At 41.3% G+C, this 24,984-nt stretch overlaps 1 protein-coding gene across 16 annotated transcripts in view; it reads left to right on the top strand.

Moving 5' to 3' along the window:
* Positions 1–24,984, top strand: part of dlg2 (discs, large homolog 2 (Drosophila)) — a 262,715-nt gene that overhangs the window by 195,855 nt on the left and 41,876 nt on the right. For 14 of the 16 annotated variants that reach the window (XR_002196977.2, XM_020048234.2, XM_020048218.3 and 11 more), the window contains 8 exons: positions 851–904; positions 11,703–11,753; positions 13,329–13,453; positions 16,456–16,625; positions 17,782–17,918; positions 18,403–18,547; positions 19,150–19,321; positions 23,884–23,943. Coding sequence is in view for 15 of the 16 variants with exons in the window: in XM_020048234.2 (XP_019903793.1) it covers positions 851–904; positions 11,703–11,753; positions 13,329–13,453; positions 16,456–16,625; positions 17,782–17,918; positions 18,403–18,547; positions 19,150–19,321; positions 23,884–23,943 (914 nt within the window). In the remaining variant the exon portion in view is untranslated. The remainder of the gene's footprint in view (positions 1–850; positions 905–11,702; positions 11,754–13,328; positions 13,454–16,455; positions 16,626–17,781; positions 17,919–18,402; positions 18,548–19,149; positions 19,322–23,883; positions 23,944–24,984) is intronic. The other 2 variants (XM_034293218.1, XM_034293219.1) reach the window with 2 other exon arrangements.

The raw sequence follows: 24,984 nt of genomic DNA on the forward strand, positions 1-24,984 counted from the left end.
GGAGGCAGAGTGAGATTTGTAATGAAGAGGCTGTGTGTACTCTAACGGGAATGGGATTCTATTTGGGAGGCAGAGTGAGATTTGTAATGAAGAGGCTGTGTGTACTCCAGTTATTAACAGCTAATGAACACCTCAGACAACGATCAAACCCGACTCCCCACTGTGAATCTAGCTCCATCCCGTTTGTTGATCTCCCCTCGCGTCCTTCTCAGAGCACATTACAGCCAAAGGCCTATGGGAAGAGATCTCAAATCCTTCAGCTCAGTTGAAAATGAGGTGAAGAGGTAGGATGCAGGACCTCTCAGGAAATTAACATATAAGATTGAGCTTGTGCCTCAGATTTAATGAGCTCCTCGAAGAGAACTCATGTTGCACCAGTGTTGAGAGTGGAAGACAGAGTTAGTAGAATGATTTAGTAGAAATAATTACCATTTTTATTTCCATGTACACATGGAACCATTTCCAGTTCTGCACAGGACCTAAGAAGGTTCCACAAAAGGTGTTCCTATGGGTACAAAGAACCATTAATTAACAACCCCCTCAATTAAACTCTACACTGTGGCGGTTTCCTGGATCCTGATTTAAACTATGCTTCATGAAAACTCAGTGGAGATATCCGACATCCATGACTCATCCACGTTCTGTACCGTGGAACTATATTGAATGATTTGTATTTGTTTCTGTTACAGTGCTGTTTATTCATCAGGACAGGTGCCAATTAAGGCACTGGTATTCCTCAGGATACCACCAGATCCAGAGGCCCTCCTGCCAGATCCCTTTGGGATGTTGCATGTTCACTGGACTGGCATCTCTGGCTGGTTACTTACCGCCCTCTCCCTCTGTTTTTCAGGCCAGTCCTGCACCAATAATTGTCAACACAGACACTCTGGAGACCGTACCATATGTAAGTACCTTTTTCTTTACCATGCTTCTAAAAATGTTAGCATTTTATGGCAGTATATTTTGACAAGTTATTTCTTTGTTCAAGTGCAAGAATTGCATATCCATTTGCCTGTGGATTGATGCGGTCTGAGTGCAAGATGTGACTGTAGTGTGATCGCACATCTGCTTTAAGCGGTCTTTATTAGCTGTATAACAGGGGAATTATTTTGTGAGAATGGAGAAGACTTTTGAGCGCTAGTTGTTAATGGACACAACAATGTATTATTTAATATATATCTAGAACAGAGAGTTAGGCCTTACCATACGCTATGGGTAAAACAAATAAGGCCACTGGTGAATTATTGATAGTTGTGATAAATAAAACACCAACACAGGACCACTGATTTGTAAAGCCCAAAAGCCTGTATTTTGGTTTGGCATCAGAGCTTTTCTCTTAACAGATATTTATTATTGATAGCGTCTCTTGTCTGGCACTGGGACTCTGGGAGGAAGACGTCCTTCAAAAGCAGTTCAGCACAGTTTGGACTGATATAAATGAATGAATAAATGGTGAATTAGTTATCAAGATTCAGGATTAAAAATGTAAACTGTACACTTTGAGAGTGATTCTGATGTTATGGGTGCTTACATTTGAAAATAAAATCTCAAATTTGATTTCTTATAGAATCGACAAGCAAAAAATAAATGAAACAATGTGTGTCTATCACAAAATTGCACTACAATGAAGTATTAACATGTTAGCATGTTGGACACATTAAATTATATTTGTAATTTTTGCATGTGATTCAATTTCATTCTTTGTTTTTGTAGTTCATCAACCAAACCATTTATATTATTTGACACAATTTGTTATGTCTTCACTTAGCCAGCTCAACTACAATTCATTTAGAAAATGTGTCTAAGCGTATTATGAAATTATGAAGACTCCAACCAAGATTTTATTGCGTTAGAATGTCATTCTGGGTAACGTCGCTGTGCATATGTTATGGGGGACATGAACAGACAAACACATTGTTCCATTCATCTATATTAACACATTTAGAGTGTTCTTATACACTGCATCGTTCAAACAGAATTCATGGCACAGTGGAAATATAAGAAGAAAGGTTTGGAGACATATCCACTATGAGATTCAAATGTACGGTGAGCGTTTGTTTAATAATATGCTTAGACTCATTTTCTTATTGCATTGTTGTCAAATGTAGAATATCACCTACCAGCATGGAAAGAGTGAAAATAAAGCCAAATATAGAAATGGGTGAACTTTAAATTTAGTTAGAAGCATTATGGGTTTTGCATGAACAGACACATTTCTTGGGGAGTCAGTTTTGCTCAATAGTTACCCTGGCAGAAATAGTGAGATTTTGGCATTGATTTTCTTCTTTAAGGATAGTGATCATATGAAGCCATTTATTATCACATTGTTGTTTGGCTCCTTTTTAAATAGTAATGATAACAGAAATCACCCAAATGCCAATTATCTAAAGTTTACATACCCTTGAATGTTTGGCCTTGTTACACACACACAAGGTGACACACACAAGTGAAAATGGCAATTAAAGGTAAATTTCCCAAACCTGTGGCATTTTAAATTGCTTTTAGTGTCTGTGTACAAATACTCAATGAGTTTGTCAGATCTTACATGGATGCACTGAGCAGGCTAGATACTGAGCCATGGGGAGCAGAAAAGAACTGTCAAAAGACCTACATAACAAGGTAATGGAACTTTGTAAAGATGGAAATTTATATAAAAAGATATCCAAAGCCTTGCAAATGCCAGTCAGTACTGTTCAGTCACTTATTAAGAAGTGGACAATTCCAGGATCTCTTGATACCAAGCTAAGGTCAGGTAGACCAAGATAGATTTCAGCTAAAACTGCCAGAAGAATTTTTCGGCATTCAAAGAAAAACCCACAGGTAACCTCAGGAGAAATACAGGCTGCTCTGGAAAAAGACTGTGTGGTTGTTTCAAGGAGCACAATACAACTCAAAAATGAGCTGCATGGTTGCGTTGCCAGAAAGAAGCTGTTAATGCGTCAATGCCATAAAGAAGCCTGGTTACAATATGCGCGACAACACCTTGACACACCTCATAGCTTCTGGCACACTGTAATTTGGAGTGACAAGACCAAAATAGAGCTTTATGGTCACAACCATATGCTCTATGTTTGGAGACGGGTCAACAAGTCCTGTAGTGAACAGAATACCATCCCCATTGTGAAGCATGGTGGTGACTCACTGATGTTTTGGGGTTGTGTGAGCTCTAAATTCACAGGTAATCTTGTGAACATTGATGACAAGATGAATGCAGCATGTTATCAGAAAATACTGGCAGACAATTTGCATTCTTCTGCACGAAAGCTGACCCTCCAGTGGTTGCCATGCCCTCCAGGGGATGCCACGCCCTCGTTTACAGGCAGCCTGAATAATAAAGTGGAACATTTTCATTTTTAACATTTGATATATCAAATGGAACAATGTAACACATGCAATATGATTTTTCATGTTATGTTTTGTCTACATTGGTGGACACAAGTTAGATTTTGGGGCTTTAATTAAACAATGAAAATTACTATTTATATATTCTTGATGAACTTGTTCCAGGTAAAAAATAATATGCCATTTCAGAGAAATCAATTTTATCAGGTGTTTTTGAAAATAAACACTCTTTTCAAGATATATATTGTTATACCAGTTTACAGTAATGTCCTAGGAGCAATTAGGGTTTACTTTCTTCCTCAGGGACAGAGCAACAGAGTTTTCACCTTTGTCCGTTCGTGGATTAGATACAGCAACATTTCGTTTACTGGTTCAACGCTCTTTACCACTAGGCTACCCGGCCTCTCCATAAATGCTTTAGAATGATACTTTCTGGATATGTATTTGAGATGCTCAGGTTGTATTTTTGTGTGGAATTTCCCAGGAAATGTTATAGATTAGTCTGTGCTACCATCAATCTGTAGCAGACTGGATTTTAAGTTCAAAATGAACAGAGCAGAAACCTCTCATCATTGTAACCAAAGACAGATGTGTCATCCAATGCTTGGAAGAAGCAAGCTGTTCCCTTGTAATGCTAATTACATTTTGTCCCACGACTGTATCCAATAAATGTCACTTTTCTGTGACATTTATTGTCAGGAGCTGTTTATTATTCCTTTGTTATTTCACTGCTATGACTCCTAGCTCTTAGCATTTGTTAAACAAAAAATATTGAAGAATCCAGATGGATTTCCCATGAAAATAAGTATTTTGACATGTTAGTATTATTCATCATTAAATTATTGGCTGTAAGTCAGTTGTAGAAGCTGTCAATTATTTTAGAATGCAGCATAGTGAAACAGGCAGAGCAGGGTCACAGAGACAGTGGGTGACAGAGACACTGGACAGGTAGAGGCTGGTGGCCGTGTTTATTGTGCACAGAGAGAACAAAATACCACAACCAACACTAAGGGGAAAAGAACCAGTAACGCAAACAAAGGGAAAAGTGAACAACTGAACAACTCGTGCTGAGGTGGGGAGTCTCTTGGAGCGTCGGTGTCCCTCAGGACTCAACGGTCTTGATGAGAAACAAACGAAACAGACAGTCAAACATTTGTTCTCTACCCCTGCCCTTTCCCGATGTGCCCTCTCCATGGTCCTGATTCTTCCCGCTCCTTTCGCCCTCTTGAGGTGTCCGAGAGACATGCATTGGCCCATGCATCACTTGGAAAAATAATATTGGAAATATAATATTGGAAAAATAATCAGGTTATTTTTAGAACCAACTAATCTACATAATATTCATGGTCTAATTTACTTTCTTTAAAGGGAACTTGAATCATGGTAGTGGGATGGTTCTTTTCATTTCCTGCCCTCTTTTGCAATTTAGTGTTGTAAGAAAAACGTATAACATAGTAATCCATCTTTTTGGATAAATACATCCTTTGAATGCCGTTGATTGTTGTGATGTCATCTCCATCTCTAACAAAGTTAAAGGTGCACTTCACCTTGGGGGGACCTTAGGTGGTGTGTGTTATAGCTGAAAGATTTTATGGGGCTGTGAGATTTGCTTCACACATAATTGGCCCGCATGAGCCCTGAATGTTCAAGTTTGAAGAATGGGTTTACTAATCACATTTGGACAGTTAATAACTATGATGACAAATAAGTTAATTATTTTGATTTTTACTTTTCTTATTGAGAAACAAACAGGGGCAGTGGGAATTGATGTGCTGCTTCTTTTTGGTACTGCAGGTTTGAAGCTACAATAACTATTGAGATCTGTAGCTAGCAAATATTATGTACAACATATAGCTACTATTTTTATGTCTTTCTTTAAAACTGAAAATGTATTACAACCCTGGAACCTAACCATGCTTGTCTGTCTGTTTGGATTACATTTCTCTGGCTAGTTTTAACATGTGGTAGTACAAAACACTTTCTTTCATAGAACTCCTTGTGTTTTTATGAAACAAATGTATCAATGCTAATGATAGTCATAAGTACATTTAATTGTTTTGCTATAGTGAAATGCCGCTTTAACATTTACTTTTGAGTCATTTAGCAGATAAGTGTACACTTCTTGGGGGACAGTAAAGGGAATAAGACTGAAATGTCTTATTTAAGATATTTTATAAAGTGAAGTTTCAGACATTTTAGGAAGATTCTGTCCATGCTTCAGTGGATGTTTGTTCCACCATTAAGGTGCCAAGACACATGAGAGATTTTGTGTGTATGCTGAGATGGAGCTGACTTCCCTTAGGGTGGGACTTCTAAGAAGCCCCATTATTTCACAAACCCATAAGTCATCAACATCTAGAATAGTCAACATTAAAAATAGTCACAAAGACTAGTCCTTAGGACATCCCCAGAATGTCCAGAGGTTGTGTCCTGGCCATACTCTTTAGAACGTACCCCATTTTATTATGTTTATGTTTGAAGGATGGTCACTGCAAAGAGGTCAATGGTATCGTCAGAAGTTTCCTCCAAAGCTGCATGGCCTGCATTCTCTAGCTGGCAATGTATCTGTAATCAGAGACAGAGCTGGCATCACAGAATCCTCTCCACTCCCCTGAGGTGAAAGGAACTGGTTATCACAACAATGATTAGTTGCCCTGGAAAAAATATTCTCCCCTTGCAGATCATGCTTCTTTGAAGGGTCAATTTGACTTATATCATCTGATTAACTTAATTCACCCTTAATATATCCATATATATATATATGGATATATTAAGATGATCCGATTGTATGTATATACAGAGAAAGAAAGGGAGAGATGTATTTATGTAGTGCAACTATTCAGACCTCTCCACATTTTTGCATATGATTGGGTTATAGACTACATTTATGGATAGATAAATGTAGTCAAAATGTAGAAATCTGCATCTCCATAAAGTTGGTCATCAGCAGGAAGCATAAAGTGCTCTAAAACTTCCTGGTAGACGGCTGTGTTGACCTTGGACCTCAGAAAACACAGTGGACCAACACCAGCAGATGACATGGCACCCCAAACCATCACTGACTGTGGAAACTTTACACTGGACTTAAAGCAACGTGGATTATGTGCCTCTCCTCTCTTCCTCCAGACTCTGGGACCTTGATTTCCAAAGGAAATGCAAAATGTACTTTCATCAGAGAACATAACTCAGCAGCAGTCCATTCCTTTTTGTCTTTAGCCCAGGCGAGAAGATTCTGACGCTGTGTCTTGTTCAAGAGTGGCTTGACACAAGGAATGCGACAGCTGAAACCCATGTCTTGCATACGTCTATACGTGATAGTTCTTGAAGCACTGACTCCAGCTGCAGTCCACTCTTTGTGAGATCTCCCCCACATTTTTGAATGGGTTTTGTTTCACAATCCTCTCCAGGGTGCGGTTATCCCTATTGCTTGTAAACTTTTTCTACCACATCTTTTCCTTCCCTTCACCTCTCTATTAATGTGCTTGGACACAGAGCTCTGTGAACAGCCAGCCTCTTTAGCAATGACCTTTTGTGTCTTGCCCTCCTTGTGCAAGTTGTCAATGGACGTCTTTTGGACAGCTGTCAAGTCAGCAGTCTTCCCCATAATTGTGCAGCCTACAGAACTAGACTGAGAGACCATTTAAAGGCCTTTGCAGGTGTTTTGAGTTAATTAGCTGATTAGAGTGTAGCACCAGGTGTCTTCAATATTGAACCTTTTCACAATATTCAAATCTTCTGAGATACTGAATTTGGGGTTTTCATTAGTTGTCATTTATAATCATCATAATTAAAAGAAATAAACACTTGAAATATATAATTCTGTGTGTAATGAATGTATACATTATACAAGTTTCACTTTTTGAATGGAATTACTGAAATAAATCAACTTTTTGATGATATTCTAATTAAATGACCAGCACCTGTATATATCAGGTCACCCTCTTCACCTGGCATGTCAGAGCAAATACCAAGTCCAAAATTTTCAAGGCACAAATCTGTGGAATAACTACATTGATAAAGTGTTGGAAGTTCTCATGCCTGGCCAAACGAAGTTCAGGCAAGAAGGACCTTGGGAGGTGAACAAGAACCCAATGGCCACTCTAACAGAGCTGTAGAGTTTCTCTGCAGAGATGGGAGAACCTGTCAGAAGGAGAATTATTTCTGCAGCACTTCATCAGGCAGGCCTTTATGGTAGAGTGGCTGGACGGATGCAACTCCTGAGTAAAAAGCTTTATGACATCTGAAGGACTCTTAAGAGCATGAGAAAAAAGATTATCTGGTTTGATGAGACCAAAATCAAACAATTAGGCATACTTCTGGTGAAAACAGGGTACCAGGCTTCCCTATGGTGAAGCATGGTGTTGGGAGCTTCATGCTATGGGGATACTTCTCAGTGGTAGGGACTGAGAGACTGATCTGTTTTCAGGAAGGGATGAACAGCGCAAAATGTAACAAGGTAATTGATGAGAACCTGATCCAGAGCACACAGGACCTCAGACTGGAGCTAAGACTCATCTTTCAGCACGACATTGATCCAAGCACACAACCAAGAATGCCCTCACCTGAAGCTCGGACATGAACCCTGTTGAACATCTGCATGGAAACTGGAAGATCACTGTTAACTGACACTAGCCATCCAATCTGTCAGGTCTTGAGGATCTACAGTATAAGGAATGTGAGAAATTGCACAAATCCTGCTTTGCAAAGCTGGTAGAGTCATACCCAAGAATACTTGAAAATGAGTCTTACCCAATAATACTTGTCATTATGGGGTATTGCGTGGACATTGATGGCAAACATATGTGGTCAATTATAAATACATTTAATAGAACAACAAATGTAGAGAAATCCACATGACAAAGGTGCCCTTAAATTTGCCAACTCCATCCAGGTTAAAGCAACTCTTCTTTTTCTGCAGAATCAGTTCAAATATTACACTAACTTATATCCTTCATTACTGACTAAAACTAAGGGTCTATTCACACTGTTGGAAACCCCCCCAAAATATCAAACAGCAGTTACACGTTGTTGCTTGAAGAATCTTAGACAGCAGATTACTCCCAGATTACTTACGGTCAGTGGGACAAGATGAGGCACGCGGGTGGTTATCATTAACACAATTTGCAAAATGTGCAGCTGTACATTTGGCTCCAAATAAGAAAGGACTTTTGTGGTGTGGTTTTGCAGAAAAACAGCCAGTGGACTGAGTGCTGTGGACTTTGGTATATATATTTTTATTTTATATATATATATATATATATATATATATATATATTATAGTAATTATCTGTTGTTTGTCTCATGCTTTGTTAACAACCGGTGTATATTAAAATTTAAAGGCTGTATGGGCCCTTTTCCCAAAATGCAGACAGATGTAATGAAAACAAAATTGTAGTCCTACAAAAAAGTTTAAGTTGTTTTTGCTTAGCCCGCTTGTTGTCCTTTACTGTAAATTAGCAACTAGTATCTGAAAACTATTCAAAGTTACTGTTGCATTGTTGTCTTTCATAAACAGTAGCCTGTACCAGCCAACTGACAGGAAAGGGTTTTAAACTGGTTATGGTAGACATTATTCCTGAAATTGCAATGTTTATAAAACCGGTTATTTGGATCCTGAATGATGAGCAGTGTTCCAAGCTGTGCTGTATTGACCTTCACAGAGACTAAAAGTTTTCTCTGTGCTAAAAGTTCCAAGCCTCTTCATTTTGCCCAGGACCTTGATGTCACATGCAGAATTGTGCATGATATCAGAGCCAAGCAAATTAAATTATTTACCCAGTGTGACTGAAGTGATTTGCATGCTACTTTCCTTTTTTTATGAGATATACATGAAAGTAAAAGAAAGTGTTTGATGCAATGAAATTAGTAAAATTGACTTAACATAAAAGGCTATAATAAAACAGGCTTTTTCTAATGTACAGTTTCTAGCAGGGTATCATTCATTTGAAATGGAGAAATCTTACTTATAACTCCCAGATTTCCCCTTTAAGGGTCTCTAATTAAAAATCCCTCTGTGCGGTCAATACCAGGCGCAGTATGTCTCAACAATTAACATGTACAAAATAGAAGACATAATAAAGGATGACAGGGCCAAATTTGAGTAAATTTAATTTATGAACCTTTGTAGCAATGTTCGCAATGCGTGATGTAACTGTTTGAACATTGTGGTGACCACGTGTTAATTGAATTTCAGTGGAAGAAACCGCCTACACAACGGAGACAGTGTACAATAGCTGCAGTTGTTAGCACAACTTCATCAATGTAACAAAACAATTTCACGATCCAGTTTAATCGCTGTTTTTCATGTTATTCTCCTGGGCAATGTCCTGTCTTCCCCTCAAATGACAAGGTGTCGTCACTTCTGAGAGCACAGTTACATTTCTGGTACATTGCAGTTGACCGGATGGGATATGAGTCTCGGTGGGACTTTGATAATGCCCTGAATAAGGGCAGGGCTGGAAAGACTGGAGCTTAAGGAATGAGAGCCTGGTAGGAGCAGCAGCTAAACAGGTATGGATTTTCAGGTCCTAGAATAAATCAGCTGCAGTTAGGAGGCAATTAAAACTGATGTTTTTCCACTGCTGAGAAATGGGTGGGGGGGTTGTGGATGTTTTCTTCTAGACAGGATTAAAATGAGTCTGGGTGTAGAAATGTTTCAACTACAATCAAATGTCAAGTACCAGTGGGACCATGGTTGTAGGCATGACCAGCCTACAGGGAGGATGTTATGCCAGGACAACATATTCTACCTAAACGTCATCAAACTGGGAGGAGATGTGCCAGGAAAACATACTCTACCTCAACATCATCCTACTGGGAGGAGGTGTTCCAGGACAGTGTACTTTCCCTCAGTGTCAGTCTATAGGGAGGAGGTGTGCCAGGACAACATACTCTACCTCAACGTCATCATACTGGGAGGAGATGTGCCAGGACAATGAACTCTACCTCAACGTCATCCTACTGGGAGGAGGTGTGCCAGGAAAACATACTCTACCTCAACATCATCCTACTGGGAGGAGGTGTGCCAGGACAGTGTACTTTCCCTCAGTGTCAGTCTATAGGGAGGAGGTGTGCCAGGACAACATACTCTACCTCAACATCATTCTATGGGGAGAAGGTGTGCCAGGACAACATACTCTACCTCAACATCATTCTACTAGGAGGAGGTGTGCCAGGACAGCGTACTTTCCCTCAATGTCTGTCTACAGGGAGGAGGGGTGCCTGGTTAGTGTACTCTACCTCAGCGTCATCCCTCAGGGAGGTGTGCTAGTACAGCGTATTCTACCTCAACTTCACCCTACAGGTAGGAGGTGTGTCCGGACCGAATACTCTACCTCAATGTCAGCAAAACAAAAGGAGATGACTGCTGACTATATAAACCAGAAGAGGGACCAGCAGTTATGGCTTCATGTTCTAAAGAGGAAACCAGCCATGTTCATCCTCTGGGCTGGATGGGTCCTGGTGAACACATACACACACACACACACACACCCCAGCCATGTTCATCCTCTGGGCTGGATGGGTCCTGGTGAACACATACACACACACACACACACACACACCCCAGCCATGTTTATCCTCTGGGCTGGATGGGTCCTGGTGAACACATACACACACACACCCCAGCCATGTTTATCTTCTGGGCTGGATGGGTCCTGGTGAACACATACACACACACACCCCAGCCATGTTCATCCACTGGGCTGGATGGGTCCCAGTGAACACACACATACACACACACACCCCAGCCATGTTCATCTACTTGGCTGAATGGGTCCTGGTGAACACATACACACACACACCCTAGCCATGTTCATCCACTGGGCTGGATGGGTCCTCGTGAACCCACACACACACACACACACACAGACATGCCAGAGGTTGTGGGTTCAATTTCCATGGGGGACAAGGTTGGAAATGTATGCGCTCAGTACTACTGGGAGTCGCTGTGGATAAGGGCGTCAGCTAAATTACTTATAATGCACAGACTAAATGTAGCATTTATTGCACAATGTCAACAGACAAACCTGCAGCATCTGTAAATGCTACACTTACTGCATTGTGTGCACCCTCATGTTTCTCTGCGTTAATAACTTTTATAAGTAATGTGTCCTTATTTTTATTATATTTACTATGGTTGTGAACCAGCAAATGGAAAGCATTTCTTTGTATTGCCCATACCCTGTGTATCCAGTTCATATGACAAATGAAACAAAAGTGTGTGATCATTTCTTATGTTAATTGTTGTATGATGTTATGTCTTTATGTTTGAGAGCACAGTTTTAAGACTACGCTCACACATCTGTAATGGAAACAAAGTAATGGCATGTTAACATTTTTTATCTTTTGTTTTCCAACAGGTCAACGGGACTGAAATTGAATATGAGTTTGAAGAAATCACATTAGAGCGGGTGAGTTGACTATTGACTTTTAAGTACTGTCTAATAACTATTGACTATTAAGTACTGTCTAATAACTATTGACTATTAATTAGTGACTATTAACTAATTGAATATTAACTGTTAACTTAATATTAAGAGTCCCAAAGTGGATGTTGACTCACTGGAATTGAACTACAGATGAAGTTGACAGGCAAGAGAGGTTTAGAGAAAGCCAGTGTATAAGGGAACTGGAGGTGTTTCTGAAGTCACTGTTAGTCAAACTACCTCAGCTATATATGATTCAAATGTTTTGAAATGTGTCACTAATGGTTTCAAATGAAAAACCTTAGAGAAAGACACCCTGGCCTCAAGGAAGCCGTTCCAGCCTAATGCACCAATTTGAAGTTTAAATTATAATAACATCATAGTGTGTTACAGGAACCAGTTTATTTTCCATTTTCCGCCGAAGCTAATTGATGTCAGCCAGACAAGCTCAATGAAACAAACACCCAGGGCCTGTGGGTGTTTTGAGCGGCCCGGCCTTTAATTGGAACATAGCATTTGCATGAGAAAATCCAGGGCTAACATCGCCAAGGCTTAGCGGTGGTAAGAGGCTTAGTTTTGCTGCGAATGACATTTTGACAGCTCAAAAAGGATCCTTGTGACCCGAAACAATGTACTAGAATAGGAAAAGGTCAGTTCAGCCAAAAGAAGTAATAATTCATCCAGCAGTGAAGCGGGGGCCTTTGGTACAGGCCGCTCAACTCACCCTCTGTGGGGTAAGAGCAGGCAGGGACGCTGGACTGGAGCCACGTCTGTGCTATTCCGGCTTCACACCACAGGACACTTGAAGAACGCCCTGCGCTTGCGGTGCACCCGAACTAGCCAATGGGCTCCGATCAACAGTGCACTTGAGTGAGCTAGCTGTATCGTCACGGCCATCTCTCCTCAGCCTGGACGAGCTGTGTCTGTATTTCTGGAGACTGATGCTTACTCTGAAGGAGATAAGCGGCCATTTTATTCCCCATGCCTGTTGGCTCAGCCTGCAGGGTCAGTGGATTTTTTATTATGAGATGCCCCTGTTTTGCCTGACTGCCCATTCCCATTGCTCCAGCCAAATGAACCTTCTTTCTCCGCACTGAGTCTGGATCTCATCTGGCTTTTGTAGGTTTGAGACCTGTTCAGAACTTGCCTAGAAGGAACATTAGAATGGGGGAAATAAATGTGTTTCTGATGAGAATGATTAGAGAAATGATTTGGTTCCAGACCCTTGTTTCTAGTAGGTTGGACGCATGTGAATGACAAATTCTGCAATGTGAAAGTATGGCCCTAAATTATAATCACTAAATTGTGGAATTATTTTGAAAATAGTCTCAGCAAAGCACAACGTGAAAAGCTGAATTTTGAAGTCTACTATGAGTCTGGTTTCCTTGTACTTAGAATGTGTGCATTGGTTTTACATTTAATTAAGCATACCCATGCAGACAAAACACCGAAATGATTTTAGATTGTACTCTGTATCAATTAGTCTAGTTTACAGGTTAATATCATTGTGATATTACATCAAAGTCATTGTGATATTACATTTCTCTTCCTGCTCTACAGGGGAACTCAGGGCTGGGCTTTAGCATTGCTGGAGGAACAGATAACCCCCATATCGGCGATGACCCGGGGATCTTCATCACCAAGATCATCCCTGGCGGCGCTGCAGCAGAGGACGGCCGGTTAAGGTGAGTGCTATGAATTGATCTCTTTAATACTGAAAACATACTCTCTCTAAATGAATGGCTTGGGGGACTCATCTGTCATTGGCTTTAAGTGTATTGTGTCATGTTATAAAGGCTCTATCCTCTAACAACTAGGATGAAAGAGTGTTTCAGATTTTAGTCAAAGATCTGTCCTTTGACTATTTGTTACAGAAAAAGGTTTGGAAGTTGGAGTTTTTTCATTCTGCATTCTATTGAAATAATAGTTGGAATGTTGCATGTTGTTTATATAGTCTGGGATTTGTTTTAATGAAACACCAACATAAAGGGTGTCAGCAAGGTGCTGGGCCACAAGCTGTCAGACAAGCTTCAATGCCCCTTGGCATCGATTGTATGAGTCTCTGGAAGTCTACTGGAGGGATGGAGCACCATTCCTCCAAATGATATCCCCTCATTTGGTGTTTTGACGATGGTGTTGGAGAGTGCGGTTTCACGCGCTGTTCCAGCATCTCCCATACGTGTACCATTGGTGTTCAAGGTGGTCAACTTGATCGGCTCAGCATTTTTGTACATGCCACAGAGCCAGATAGGATTTGAATTGCCTTTTTTTGTATAATGCAGTACACATGTACGGATGCATCTCCATCCATTATGTTATTCCACTCATTTATTCAGATATTTCATTGTCCACTTCAGGCATTTCAGAGCAAATTTCTATCCAGATTTGAACAAAACTGACCAGTAAACATAAGAGGTTTCAAAGAATTCCACAATTAGTGAAAAATAACCTTATTTCTCTTACAAAGATAAAGGGTCATTTGACCAAAACATTGAATTGCATTCACTGTCATATGAAAATTTGAGGCGGCCAAATAACTAAATCAAGAGAAATGTTCCTTTTTAGAGGCAAGTACACGCTCTCTATGTTTCCCACTTGCGTGACTTTGGCGAGCTCTGCTAGGCTTTTGGTTAAATCACACTGACGTGTAATGAATGACTTGGTTTCTGAGGTGTTCACAGAGACTAATGCATCAGTGATAAAACTCTGTCTTTCTCAAAGGCACACAGTGGGTTTTATTAAAATATTCTAGTCAGGAACTATTTTCCCTGTGGTCATTTATTCAGTCCTTGGGTTTGAAATGCACATTAACATGACCTATTGTAAGCACGTTGTTGCTGTCTGATGTTGTAACTGAGTGTAAAGAGGCAGTAGTCAAAAGCTTTGCACTGGGAGCACTCCACATACAGTAACAGCAGGTTTTAGGCATGCCTGAAGCACAATTTACTTATCCAGCTGACAGAGGAAGTTCAAGATGTTACAAATTGGTGAAAGATGTTTCTTCACTGTGAAAGTAGTCCTTGGGCGAGAAGGGTTTATAGTTCAAATATAATCAATATTCCCTTCTCTACATTTTAGTGACATACTGCAAGCTTGACACATAGGCCTTCAGCCTCTCACCATTTGATTTACAGCTGGGTGATCCTATTATGTTCCTATTATGTTCAAATTACTTGCATTTTTCTAAATAAGATGTTCTAAATAATTTCTTGTATGGTCCGTTCACAGTTTGAAGTATTAGTACTTAGCATATTTTGGACATGTCCAATTACATTTTTCGTTCAGAAGTCAGTTTTGCTGTGGTGTGCCTAATGGTTACAGCCCAGCTGTTCAGTAGTTGAACATCTGTATATTAATCAGACTTCAGATGTGGACGAGGAGTGTGCTGTAAACTAACAGAGCTCATCTGTATATTAATCAGACTTTAGATGTGGACGAGGAGTGTGCTGTAAACTAACAGAGCTCATCTGTATATTAATCAGACTTTAGATGTGGACGAGGAGTGTGCTGTAAACTAACAGAGCTCATCTGTATATTAATCAGACTTTAGATGTGGACGAGGAGTGTGCTGTAAACTAACAGAGCTCATCTGTATATTAATCAGACTTTAGATGTGGACGAGGAGTGTGCTGTAAACTAACAGAGCTCATCTGTATATTAATCAGACTTTAGATGTGGACGAGGAGTGTGCTGTAAACTAACAGAGCTCATCTGTATATTAATCAGACTTTAGATGTGGACGAGGAGTGTGCTGTAAACTAACAGAGCTCATCTGTATATTAATCAGACTTCAGATGTGGACGAGGAGTGTGCTGTAAACTAACAGAGCTCATCTGTATATTAATCAGACTTTAGATGTGGACGAGGAGTGTGCTGTAAACTAACAGAGCTCATCTGTATATTAATCAGACTTTAGATGTGGACGAGGAGTGTGCTGTAAACTAACAGAGCTCATCTGTATATTAATCAGACTTTAGATGTGGACGAGGAGTGTGCTGTAAACTAACAGAGCTCATCTGTATATTAATCAGACTTTAGATGTGGACGAGGAGTGTGCTGTAAACTAACAGAGCTCATCTGTATATTAATCAGACTTTAGATGTGGACGAGGAGTGTGCTGTAAACTAACAGAGCTCATCTGTATATTAATCAGACTTTAGATGTGGACGAGGAGTGTGCTGTAAACTAACAGAGCTCATCTGTATATTAATCAGACTTTAGATGTGGACGAGGAGTGTGCTGTAAACTAACAGAGCTCATCTGTATATTAATCAGACTTCAGATGTGGACGAGGAGTGTGCTGTAAACTAACAGAGCTCACTGCACAACACAGGGCATCATTCCGAGGACCAAAAAACACATTTAGAAATAAGCCGAATTTCTTGCTCTGCTTGCCTATGTATATTTATGCGTGTCTGTGTGTGTGTGTGTGTGTATGTGTGTGTGTATGTATGTGCACGTGTGTGTGTGTGCGTGTGCGCATAAGGTCCCAGCTGGTCCCTTTAAAATGCGCCACAGGGGAGTTCTGTCCTTGAACGTGGGGCATGGATGTTTCGGGCCTCTTCTAAAGGGGTTAAAGGTCACCCTGCAGCAGGGGCCTCCTGCCACGAACACGCACGTGCACACGCACGAGCTGGTGTACGGCCGTTTCCCAGGCTCATGGTCCATTCCTCCCCTGTTGTTGCAGAGTGAATGACTGCATCCTGCGGGTGAATGATACCGACGTGTCCGAGGTGTCCCACAGTAAGGCTGTGGAGGCCCTGAAGGTGGCCGGCTCCATCGTCAGGCTCTACGTCCGCCGGAGGAGACCCATGCTGGAGACTGTCATCGAGATCAAACTCATCAAAGGGCCAAAAGGTTGCTGTCTGTCTGTCTCGCTGTCTGTCAGCCTCTCTGTCTGTCTCTCTGCCTGCCTGTCTCTCTGCCTGCCTGTCTGTCTTGCTGTCTGTCAGCCTGTCTGTCTGTCTCTCTGTCTGTCTCTCTGCCTGCCTGTCTGTCAGCCTCTCTGTCTGCCTGTCTGTCAGCCTCTCTGTCTGTCTCTGTCTGTCTCTCTGCCTGTCTGTCTCTCTGCCTGTCTCTCATTCTGTCTGTCTCTTTGTCCTATTATTTCCCTCTTTCTCTCAGCAAGTTGATTAGCATAAATGATTGTTTTCTAACAGATAACCGGATAACCACACACATCTAGTGTCCTTTGGTTTGTTCACTATTTTGTCCCAGGAATTTGAAGCGTTACTTAGATCAGAGGATTAGTTGTGATTGGGGGAAGGTCCACCAGGGGACTGTGGTTGTATGCATCACCATAGGAAAACACACATCAACAGAAGTGTTTTTCAGTGTTTTTATTTGACAAGTTCAGGTTACTTTCTCCGTGTTCTGGCCTGTTGGCTTTCATTTGAAATGGAATTGGAATCCTGTTGCCCTTTCATATTTCAACATTTCAGCAGTGCTAGTTTGAAGCAGAGTGGGAGATGAATGAAGGAGCAGAGTACATTTGGAAAACCATGAAATACGCTACACCGGCCACAGAAACAGGACATCAGTGAAGCAGCAAAAACACGAGGCTCGCGTTGCTGAACCGTCTTTTTAAGCTTCAAGTCTATATCCTAGTGCTACAGTTGTCTGAGCGGCGTACCCTACATATATACTGTAAGCAGCTTGTGTTTTCACCTATGTGATGTGGTCCTTGTTAAAAACAAGTGCAATGTTTGTTGCGGGTTCATCTTTATGAATAGATCAGAAGGATGGTCCAAGCCATCTATTTAAGTGTTTCCCAGGAACACTTATTTTGTATTTTCCCTATTTTTGAGGTGTTGTGGATGGATAGTGAGAGAGTCAAGACTGAGACAGTGTGCTGATCAGTGGGGAATATGCCATGTTAAGAAATCAGTGGGCAATATCCAAACCCATGTAGCTGCATTTCTGTGTTCCAGCAGCTGCGACTCAGACCACCAGACCACCCTAGGCCTCAACCCCTCATTTTTTTAAGCGTGACGCCATGTCTGCTCCTCCTCAGGGCTGGGCTTCAGCATCGCAGGAGGCGTGGGAAACCAGCACATCCCAGGAGACAACAGCATCTATGTCACTAAGATTATAGATGGCGGAGCGGCACAGAAAGACCAGCGCCTGCAGGTTGGAGACAGGCTACTTATGGTGAGTGACTGAAGATGAACTGGGCCTGCCCTGTCCCAAACGCCCACAGGTGGACTGATAACTTACTGGAACGTTATAATCAGTGTTCTTTACACGGTCATTCATCATCTCAAAGGAGCTTTATTTATCTATTTATGTCACATTCAATCTGTTTAATTTGACTTTTGTCGAAACAAATCCTTTATCAAGGAGGTTTCATAGGTCTCTTATGAAGGTTGCTACACAGAACGATCATTTCACGGTGATACTGTACCCATGACATGGCTGAATTCAGTTTTAACAGCGCACCCGTTTTCAGGAGAGTGCATCACTTAACCGCAGTCTAAATCACGTCGTTATCTTCCTCCAGTTGGGTGGATCCCAGGCCGTCCTAATCCCCGTTCAGCTGGCTGCACTTGGCAGCTCTAAGTGGCACCTTGTCGGCCCGTCGTGAAAGAAGCAGAAGATGAGATTTAAGTGTCTTTTCCTCCCCTCCCCCCGGCAGGTGAACAACTACACTCTGGAGGAGGTGTCCCACGAGGAGGCCGTGGCCATTCTGAAGAACACCTCGGACGTTGTCTACCTGAAGGTGGGCAAGCCCACCACTGTTTACTTGTCAGATCCCTATGGGCCACCTGATATCACACACTGTGAGTTTATCAACGTTTACCCCTCTACCCACCTGTGCTACAGGGTGAAGTGTCACCAAGGCGCAGATCGCGGATCAGCTTCCCCTCGCCTAATCCCAACCTTAGCCTTGGGGGGTGGCACGATCCATAACTGACCCAAGATCTGCGTCCGGTTGCGACTTCACCCTTCTACCGCTGCAATAGACGCGCGTCTTCCCAATAGTGGATAAGAGGGCAGCAGCGTAATGACTTGTGCTGTTCGAGTGGCGTTTCACTTCCTAAATGAATGTGTTTAATATCGCTCTCACGCGCCATGCTCATTCAGCTGTTTAGTACTATCTCTGAGATTGGATACAGCGGCAGTTAGAAGATCATGAGAATCTGGATTATTTTCGATGACACTGATACAGTACACTGACTTAAACTTCCTCCCTTGTACGTTTATAAGTATTTCGGATTTGTTTTTAAAAGGATATCTGTCAATGTCCTAACATTGTTCAGGCCTCCAAAGTAAATGATTTGGTTAATTGTTTGGCTGATTGATACGAGGAGTTGTTATCTGACAGTATGGGGCCATGTGCTGGAGTCTGATGAGTGATGGCCACGATTGTTTTCCTCTCCAGCTTTCTCTCCAGCAATGGAAAATCATATATCTTCCGCGGGCAACAACGGCACTCTGGAGTACAAGTGCAGTCTCCCCCCCATGCCCGTCTCCCCCGGAAGGTACTCCCCCCTCCCAAAACACTTACTCGGGGAAGAGGACATAAACAGGTTGGATGGTTTTTCCTTCTTACGGTAATTACATCCCTTCCTACCAGATGGCTGTAGTGTTGCAGGTAGACTCTCTGTCCCCCACCCCACCCCCCCCCCCACACACACACACACGCTGTGTTCCCTGGAGACACTGACGGTCCCAGATTACCTAGCAAGTTGTGTTGGCTTTGATTGCTTTCGGGACTCGTCTCCCTCCAGCCTCAGACGTTCCTCTCACTTTGCTTTTCAGCCAGTGTGCCATGGCCTCTCTGAGTGTTGTTTTATAACTGTCTTGTCTTTTTGCATGTTTTCTTTTATATGGGGGACATTTAAGAGATACATCTAAAGAAATATGGAAGGGTGGCGTGTTCAGGGTCTACATGTCTGGGTTTATGCTCTTTCAGGCCTTTGTGAAAAGGAGGGCCATGTGATCTAAACTCTGAACAATGAATAGTTTCAAGGAAAGATTTAAGGCAACAAACTAGCAATCTCTGGCTTTCAAAATTGAAGCCATTTTGAAAGTTTGCCTGTTCCTTCAGTTGTATTCCAGATGGTTTCTATGCTTTCATTCAATACATACATTTTGTGGTGACAAAATGCGTGTATTATTATTTCTAGGTATCTATTATTAGATGATGTGCATCTCGGGAAGTATTCAGACCACTTCACTTTCTCCTCATTTTGTTTGTGTTATATCCAGTTAATTTATAATTGATTAAATACAGCATTTTTCATTCAATCTACTCACAATACTCCATACAGAGCGAAGCCTTTATGACTGTTTGCTTTTTTTGTTTTATCTGTGCCAATTTATAGAAAAATGTTAACTGAAATATTCAGTGGACATGAGTATTCAGAACCTTGGCCGTGACTCTGCATCTAATTATATGTATAGTGGATGCTTAATGTGATGATCTGAACTCCAGTTCGCTCTCTCTCCAGCCCCTCTCTCTCTTTCAATCACACTCAGCATCCTCAGTATTCTACTGTTGCCTTACCAAAGCCAGAAGCCTTCCCTCAAATCCTATGACAGTCTGTTGTAGCACAAAACCGCTGTCTATATTCTGTCCCACTGTCACTCTTTGGGTGGAGGACCACGGGAGGGAGGGGGTTCTGGTGAAGGTTTGTACTGAGGGAGAGAAGTGGACTGTTGAGGGCGACTGGTGTAGTGATTGATATGGCGGTGTCATTCTTCTGCCGCTCGCTGCCGTGAATTAGCGTCATCCTGCTGACGTCCGGCGGAGTGTGCGCGCAGCGTGCGTTACTCCAAGCTTAGCAACGTCGGCTTACTGAAGGCTGCGAGTTGATTGGTTCAAGCAAATTTAGAGCAACAAGAAATGACTGAGCAGTCCTTAGGGAAAAGTATGTTTTAAACCTGTCATCAGTTTTCTAACAATAGGAAGACAAGGCGAGTCTGGATCACTGAAAGAGAAGCTAAGGCAGCTGCACGCGAATGTATTAACATGTTACTTTATCAAAGCAACTGGAGTTAAACAAAATGTATAATAGCTCAGTATAAGCATGCTAAATTTCCTTATCTGTTAATCTAAACATTTTGGGAGTTTTAATAATGCTCTCTGATTCTGTCATTGTCATGTTGTGGTTTTGTTCCACCTTTCATTTTGTTGAAGACCTGAAATTAAAAAATAAACACTACACACAAAATCAGTGTTAACATACTGTTTGGCCTCAAAATGTGTTTTAACCATATTTTTTATATCACTGATGGTCTGTCCAATTATTTCAAATGCACATTACCCCATTAATGTAGCTCATATTATTCATGTTCAGACTTTCATTGATTTTGAATAACGAAATAAGTCAGTTTTCACCCTGTGGCCACACATACAGTACCACAAGGTATACAAGAACCTACAGTGTAAATGTCCTTGGTTTAAACTGCTAAATGATATGTTATGATTCATATTTTCATATTAAGTTGGTTGTCAATGACAAGGTAGGATTGGCTGGTTCAGTAGCTGCAACTATATCACGCTCAGGCCCCCTCTGTTGTATGGACCTCCTACTGTTTCCTCACCTCCGTGTTCTGTCAGACCAATGACAGATGTGAGGCTGACAGAAGCAGAGCGAGTGTTTGGCCCTGAATGGCTGCCAGTCTGCTTGTGTTTCTGCAACTGACAGACACGCCCCAAACCGTTTCAATGCATCCTGAAGAGCACCTGCGGTGAGCAGTAATATTGGTCCACCAGGAAACTCAAAAGTGCTCTTTCTCGTTTTTCATATGCGCTAGAATAGATCTCATGGGTAAACACCACGATTCGAATATATTACGGATGTATTTATCCCCCTTACACCATGTCAACAAACAGCAACACAAACACAAATTTACCAGCAGGAATAACTTTCCAATTCGTATCCCCTCTTGACCAGCTAGTTTATGCTGTTTCAATGTTTGCCTTGCGGATTACAGAAGAACGTTGATGTTTTGTACATGCTGAGTACGCCACCTTCTCTGTATTCCTGCTACAACTGCCAAAAACACAAAAATTAACACACTTTTTTAATTAGAAATGTGTTTATCTTTTCCTTTTGACAAGCATATTCATGCTTTCTCAACTATCCACTATATCTGATCATCAGTTCTATGAAGGACTGTTTGTTCGACTAAATGTTCAGTAGTCAAACTAACAGCAAAGTAACTGAATTAGCATTTAAGCCCTATAATGAAAGCAGTAGACAAGCAAACATATCTCTATCGAACAATAGGCAGGAAATGACCCCATCCAATGTTGTAGTAAATTTGACGGTAGCCCTATCTAACAGTAGACTGTGTTACATAAAGATTTTTAGCCAAACATCTTAACGTCTTAACAGATGTTTGGCTAAACTGTAGATTCTAAACCTCCTGTAAGTTTGAATATCCAGATCCCAATGTCTCCCAAATCATCTTCGTTCGACTCCGGTTCAAACATGTATGGTTCAATATCAGTTGGTAAGATTACTTGGGAACATTATTAAACTGACATCTATCTTGATAAGAAGCCAATTAGCTAGCTAGCTATCTGCTGAGGATAAAAACTAAAATGAGGAAAAGTGTATAAAACCACTCTCCTCCAGAGTTGTAGTCTTATAGATTATTGAAATTGTTGACACCCTGTACATTTATCAATATATCTGCTGCTAGGAACATAATTAAGAGACATGATACTATCAAACAAGGACAGCCACGATTACACAAGACAACTAAGCGCAATTGGTATAAATGTAGAGGCTTTATGTAGTGAAACAAAACACAACTTCATTTATCTTTCAGAACTCGCTCACCCTTCAATACACTTTCTGACGTACTAGAGAGTGTCGTGTAGGGCGTAAAGTCCATTCCTGTGCTCCTTCTTGCCAATTATGTCTGAAACAAATCTCACTGACCTAGAAATCTCATGATACAAATGACCTGTGGTTCCCCTGGGGTGAAATGCCCCTTTAAGGTAGAGTCTCTGAGCTGCCCTTACTGTACTGTGTCACTATCACTGCTCTGCATGGTCAGTTCATTTAACGGGTTGTGAGACAAAACCTACAGTCCTTTTTCCTTTGGATAGGCTTCACATAGGCTTCACATTTCCTTTGGACTGTCTTCACATTAGACAGTTATTTTCATGTTTGATTTCAATTTGACACTGAAGTTAGCTGCTATACTATTGCTGGAAAGCAGCTAACTCCCATGGCACAAAAGTCAGCTAAAACAATAGCATAGCCTGTAGACCATGGAGAAACAAAAAGGTATTATAAATAAAATAAAAATGTGGTGCTTACTATTTCCATCTAAGCGCTCGTGAAGAAGGATAATGAAGGTACTCTTTGTTGTATTTAGGTGAAAATATATAAACTTGGTTCCTCATTTCTCTACAAGGGAGTGCTGAGATGGCGTAAAAGAACGATCCCAGGAGAGTATACTGTAGAGAGACAACGATGTGAGTCTGTGCTGCACACTGAGAGCTGTGGCCAAGTAGAGGCATCACGAGCCACAGGCCATGTGTGTCTGAGAGGGGGAGCGAGGAGAGGGGAGGGGGCGTAGTGTTGGGAGCACTGGAAAGTGGGCCAGTGAGCAGGCAGGGCTTACATCCAACCACACTGATTTAATCTGCAACACCAAAAGCATGGCTAATGCAGCCCCGGAACCCATGGAGCAAAAACACTCACACGCGTAATAGTGATGCCCAGGCACGTGTCATCGGAACTGAAATGTAGAAACACAAATGGAGATGCGCTGATGCGTTTTTTACCGACCACATTGGTCAGTCAGTACATTAGCTAACATGGGGTGCTTCATTACTGAGGCTTATTAAGCTTGAGTATTTCGCAATGAGAACTTTGTTCGTTCGTGCATGTGGTACCTGGTGGTCGTTTTTGTACGATTTTTATTTCTGTTGTATCAAGTCTGTGGCATTTTACAGACCAAAAACTCTGTGTAATTCTCTGTGGCATGAGTCCATTTATATTTGTTTCTGCATTTGGCTTTTTGGTTGAATTACCTGAAATTTCATGAAATCAAGTTTTGACTGATTGTTTGATGTGCACTTTATTTGACCTTCTGATTTCGACTGTTATTGTTCTTGCTTTATTGGTCTTATCTCTTCTCCAATCAGAAATGCCTCAATAGATGATGGGGAGGGTCACAGGTTTGAGTCGCAGCACTTCCAGTTGAGGTGAGACATTTGAAATTGGCTGCTGTTTACCCCTTCGTGTTTGTCACCCCATTCCATCTCTGACACATCTCGTGTTCCTGTAACGCAAGCCTTTGGAGTGGGAAAAAAAAGTATGTGTGAAGGAAATAAGCAAAGCCCAAAAGTAAACTGTACCTCTCAGGATTTACGTTTGGAACTATTTTACAAACTACGATTGGGTTTACATTCAGTATCAACATAAATCAGTGTAATTATATTTGCTATCAACATATCTCCAGTGCTATTTGTTCCTTATTGACTCGCTATTACGTTGCTCCTAAATGTTTTGCTGTTATGTTTGTTCTTCATGTATTCGATTCAAAATGAAAAATAATAATGTAGGGTTAGGTTACGGTTAAGGTTAGGCATCACAGTACTGAGGTTAAGGTTAGGATGAAGGTCTGTCTGAACAACACAATTCCCCAACAAATAAATTATTTTGCTTCTCAATGGAATTGGACTGAAAGAAATGCCCAACCACCATTCCTGACTACAATACTCTAGCAAACATAAAAATATTTAACTATTCAAAAGTTTGGGGTCACTTGTCCTTGTTTTCCATGAAAGCATACATGAAATTAGTTTGACAAGGTTAGAAATAATGATTCTTAACTGAAATAATAATTGTGTCCTTCAAACTCAAATAATCCTCTATTTGCAGCAATTACAGCCTTGCAGCCCTTTGTTTTAGTTGTCAATTTGTTGAGATAATCTGAAGAGATTTCACCCCATGCTTCCTGAAGCACCTCCGATAAGTTGGATTGGCTTGACGGGCACTTCTTAATACCGTATGGTCATTGTCCTGTTGTAGGAGGAAATTGGCTCCAATTAGGAGTTGTCCACAGGGTATGGCATGGTGTTGCAAAATGGAGTGATGCCTTCCTTCTTTAAGATCCCTTTTATTGGGTTCAAATTTCCCACTTTACCACCACCAAAGCACCCCCATCATCATTGCCTCCACCATGCTTGCTAGATGGTGTTAAGTACTCCTCCAGCATATTTTCCTTTGGTCTGCTTCTGACT

The sequence above is a fragment of the Esox lucius genome, chromosome 7 (assembly GCF_011004845.1).
Source record: "Esox lucius isolate fEsoLuc1 chromosome 7, fEsoLuc1.pri, whole genome shotgun sequence".
In the NCBI taxonomy this organism is placed as follows: Eukaryota; Metazoa; Chordata; class Actinopteri; order Esociformes; family Esocidae; genus Esox; species Esox lucius.